The 3,764-nt window shown below is 45.3% G+C and overlaps 1 protein-coding gene across 1 annotated transcript; it reads right to left on the bottom strand.

The window, feature by feature from the left end:
* Positions 1 to 784: 784 nt before the first annotated feature.
* Positions 785 to 3,357, bottom strand: MYF5 (myogenic factor 5). Its single transcript, XM_005884156.2, has 3 exons — positions 2,819 to 3,357; positions 1,673 to 1,748; positions 785 to 1,226 (listed from the first exon to the last, which is right to left on the bottom strand). The coding sequence occupies exons 1-3, from the start codon at positions 3,317 to 3,319 to the stop codon at positions 1,036 to 1,038; spliced, it is 768 nt and encodes a 255-aa protein (XP_005884218.1). The 5' UTR covers positions 3,320 to 3,357; the 3' UTR covers positions 785 to 1,035.
* Between the last annotated feature and the right edge of the window lie 407 nt (positions 3,358 to 3,764).

Raw genomic sequence — 3,764 nt, 5'->3', positions numbered from 1 at the left:
ATTTTTTTCAGGCAAGTAGATAAAGTAAATATTACCTAATTCATGATTTATGATGTACTATAGGTATTAAAATAATGTAATTTTCTTTTTTGTTTAAGCAAATGTTATTGTCCTGAATAATTTCTATCTTCCTCCACACACACACAAACTGACATTATATGGTACAGCACTTAAAGGGACAATTTTATTTAGCAGGCTCCCTTGAAATATTATTAAAATGGAAACGTGCTTTTTTTTTTAATTTGAGACATCAACAGGACATAAACTGAGTCCATGAGATGGTAAATATTCAGATTTATCCTCTAAGCCAACTGCTTTGTTATTTTCAGTTCTACCTTAAAGATTTTATGTCAATGACTATGCTAATTCCATTAGGGGCATTCTTTCAAAAAATCATGAAGCAAAATATTTATTCATTTAAACAATTTTATTTATGGTGGAATTTTCAAAATGTCTTGTATCTTGAAATTATCCACAAAGTACTATTTTGTGCTTACATTAAAAGATGTATTTCTTATAAGAAAAGATAAAATATGTACCATTAGACAGTATTATTATATTTTTATTTAATACTATATAACCAAAGGATTAAAGAGAAAAACATTAAATATATTTAAATTTTCCTATAACTGATTTCCAGCTGTTCTAATGTTTTGAAGAAAAAATAAAGATCTAAACACCAGAGATAACATTTGATAAGCGATATTAATAAAAATATAATTTAAGCATTGCAACAAGCTACCTTCAATAAGTTGCTCCATACCAGAAATAATATTATTGGAACTAAGTATCTAAAGCAAAGAATAAGAATAAAAGAGCTGAAGGAGGAGAGGAAGGATGAGAAAAGATATAAGTATTAATGGCAATGGTCACTTTTTAGTTAAATACATTTCTTATAAAGTGGCAAGATAATATGTACAAATTTACAACTGAAAGGAAATCTTTATATATTGAGTCGACTTGCTTTTGGACTCTTTGGGCATCCTTCTTTCTGTAGGCCCTCCTGGCAGAACTGGTAGAAACTAGATTTTTAGTTCATAGCACATGATAGATTAGCCTTGAACTAGAAGCCCCTGGAGTTGCAGGCTGTGAATCAGTGCTGGCAACTGGGGAGAGAGAGGCCGGGTGCTGCAGAGGCAATCCAGGTTGCTCTGAGTTGGTGATCCGATCCACTATGCTGGATAAGCAATCCAGGCTGGATAAGGAGCTTTTATCTGTGGCATATACTATGGACACAAAGAGAAAATCATTAAAAAGAAATTCCCAAATGTATAGCCTTGCTTATGTTGTTGCCCTTTAAACCGTAGTTCAGCTCTTTTGACACCAAGGGGTCAGCTGGTCTCAGAAAGCCTGATGTAGAAATCTTCAACAAATATCGAGCAATTCATTGGCAGTGAATGTAGGGAGTGAAAAGTCCTTCTAGTACTATTGCAAGCAAAAGTGCACGTGTGTGTATCTGTTAGGTGGATTTTGATTTTTTAAAAAGTGTGTGTGTGTGTGTGTGTGTGTGTGTGTGTGTGTGTGTGTGTCCCTTTTGCTCTGCCAAGAACTGCATAAGAACCATCAATCTATTCCCTTCCTGGATACTATGGGGAAGGAGGGACTGCTTTGACAGGTTCTAACTGTGAAGGTGAACTTGTCTTTAAACTCTTCTGAAGCCATCAATTCTTACCATTTGGTACATCAGGACAGTAGATGCTGTCAAAACTGCTGCTCTTTCTGGACCAGACAGGGCTGTTACATTCAGGCTGTAATATAAGACACAAAAGAAGAAGCTTGTTTTCAGGTCTTGACAAAAAATTCTCTGCTCTAGAGTAAGGCAGGGCTTGCCCACCAAGCTCCCTAAACTGACCACTGTCAATCACCTTCATTGCCTTGATTTAGGAAGGGTTAGCCTCACCAAACTGCAAGGGCACCGAGGTCAATCTCTGTGCTTGGACAAGAGGAAAGCAGCAGCCAGGGGGAGAGGGGGTGGAGTTCAGCAGCCATGTGCATTGGGTTAACCATGCAAAATGGATTGGAGTAGAAGGAAGCCACACTAATTCAGGGAGAGAACACTTTCCCAGGGCAAAAACACATTAAAACCTGGCAGTGTTGGAGCAGACGCCCTCTGTAAAGAATGCGTCAACATCTCCTTCCAGCCAGGCCTCGGCAGAGCAGGGACCGCAGCCCATACATGTCTTTCCGTTTCCTCATTAAGTTACAAACTGTGGGGTAGTGGGAGCTTGAAAGAGATGTCCTTAGATGTTAGTATACGACAGGGTCCGCTGGTGGTATATTTTGGAAATAAACTGAGTGATGGTGAAATATGTGATTGATCCCTCACAGCCACCTATGCCCCAGGACAACTCTCTCCTGCAACGTCCAGCTAGAACCTGCTAGGAAGTCAAAGGAAAGTCCCGTTTAACAGCTGTTTCCCGGCATCTTTCCAAATGTGGCATCTCTCTTCTCTTGCAGCAGTGGTTCTCAACCTTGGCTGCACATTAGAATCACCTGGGAATCTTTTTAAAATCCCGATTTCTGGGCCTCGTCCTCCGGAAATTCTGTTTCTTTGTTATGGGGTGGGGCCACAACATTAGTAACAAAGAAACAGAATTTCCGGAGGATGAGGCCCAGAAATCGGGATTTTAAAAAGATTCCCAGGTGATTCTAATGTGCAGCCAAGGTTGAGAACCACTGTCTTACAGCCACTACCGTCCCACCCCCAACTGCCAACAAAATAATCACTGAACATTTAGCTGCCACACCTGGTTTAAAGGACATATAAGGAGTGTGGGGAAAGATAGGGGTGCCCTGAGGTACCAGAGCTGTCCCTTACCATGCCGTCGGAGCAGTTGGAGGTGGGGCTGGCGGGCTCGGAGCAGCTCTGTCCCGGCATGCCGTAGTAGTTCTCCACCTGCTCTCTCAGCAGCTCCTGCAGGCTCTCTATGTAGCGGATGGCATTCCTGAGGATCTCAACCTTGGGCAGCCTCTGGTTGGGGTTGGTCGTGGTGCACCTCTTGAGCGTCTCGAAAGCCTGGTTGACCTTCTTCAGGCGTCTCCGCTCGCGCATGGTGGCCGCCTTCCGCCTGTCCATGGTGGTGGACTTCCTCTTGCATGCCTTGCAGGCCCACATGAGGCAGTGGCCGGCCTGGTGGTGGCCCGAAGGTGCTCGCACGTGCTCGTCCTCGTCGGAGCCTTGCAGCTCTGCTTTGTGCGCCCCGAAGGCAGCCACCTGAGGCTCAAACTCGTCCCCGAACTCGCCCTCGGGGGACGGGATGCAGGAGCCGTCGTAGAAATACTCAGAAGGCGAGAACTGGCAACCTTCCATCATGTTCATCCTCTGTGGCGACGCCGGCGGTGCACCTGGACAGCAGCGAGAGGGATGGGGAGAAACTGGAGCCTGGTGCCGCTGGGGGCCGGCAAACCCGGCGAGGCTCCCGGGTCGGTTTCTCTGGTAATTAACAAAGGCAGACGCCTGGCGGCCCGGGTCGGCCTGGCCGGGGTTAGGGCTCCTTATATATTCTTGAGGGAGGGAGGCCGGCCCCAGTGGCCAGGCACTATTAGCATATCCCACCGCAACCCCCGCCGGGGCTGTCTGGGCAAACCCCCGCCTACCCTCCAGAGACAATTTGCTGTTCGCTGCCCCTTTGACGCTAATGGTTTTACTGCCTCTCTGCTGGGCGGGGGGACGGTCCCCGACCCGCTCACTTGCACTCTCTAGATTGATTCGCTCACAAAGTGTTGCACACAAAAGAAACGAAGGAATTCCAACGTTTGGCCAT

The sequence above is a fragment of the Myotis brandtii genome, unplaced genomic scaffold, assembly GCF_000412655.1.
Source record: "Myotis brandtii unplaced genomic scaffold, ASM41265v1 scaffold82, whole genome shotgun sequence".
NCBI lineage: Eukaryota > Metazoa > Chordata > Mammalia > Chiroptera > Vespertilionidae > Myotis > Myotis brandtii.
The sequence above is the reverse complement of the archived record's forward strand: the minus strand, read 5'-3'. Positions and strand labels throughout refer to the sequence as shown.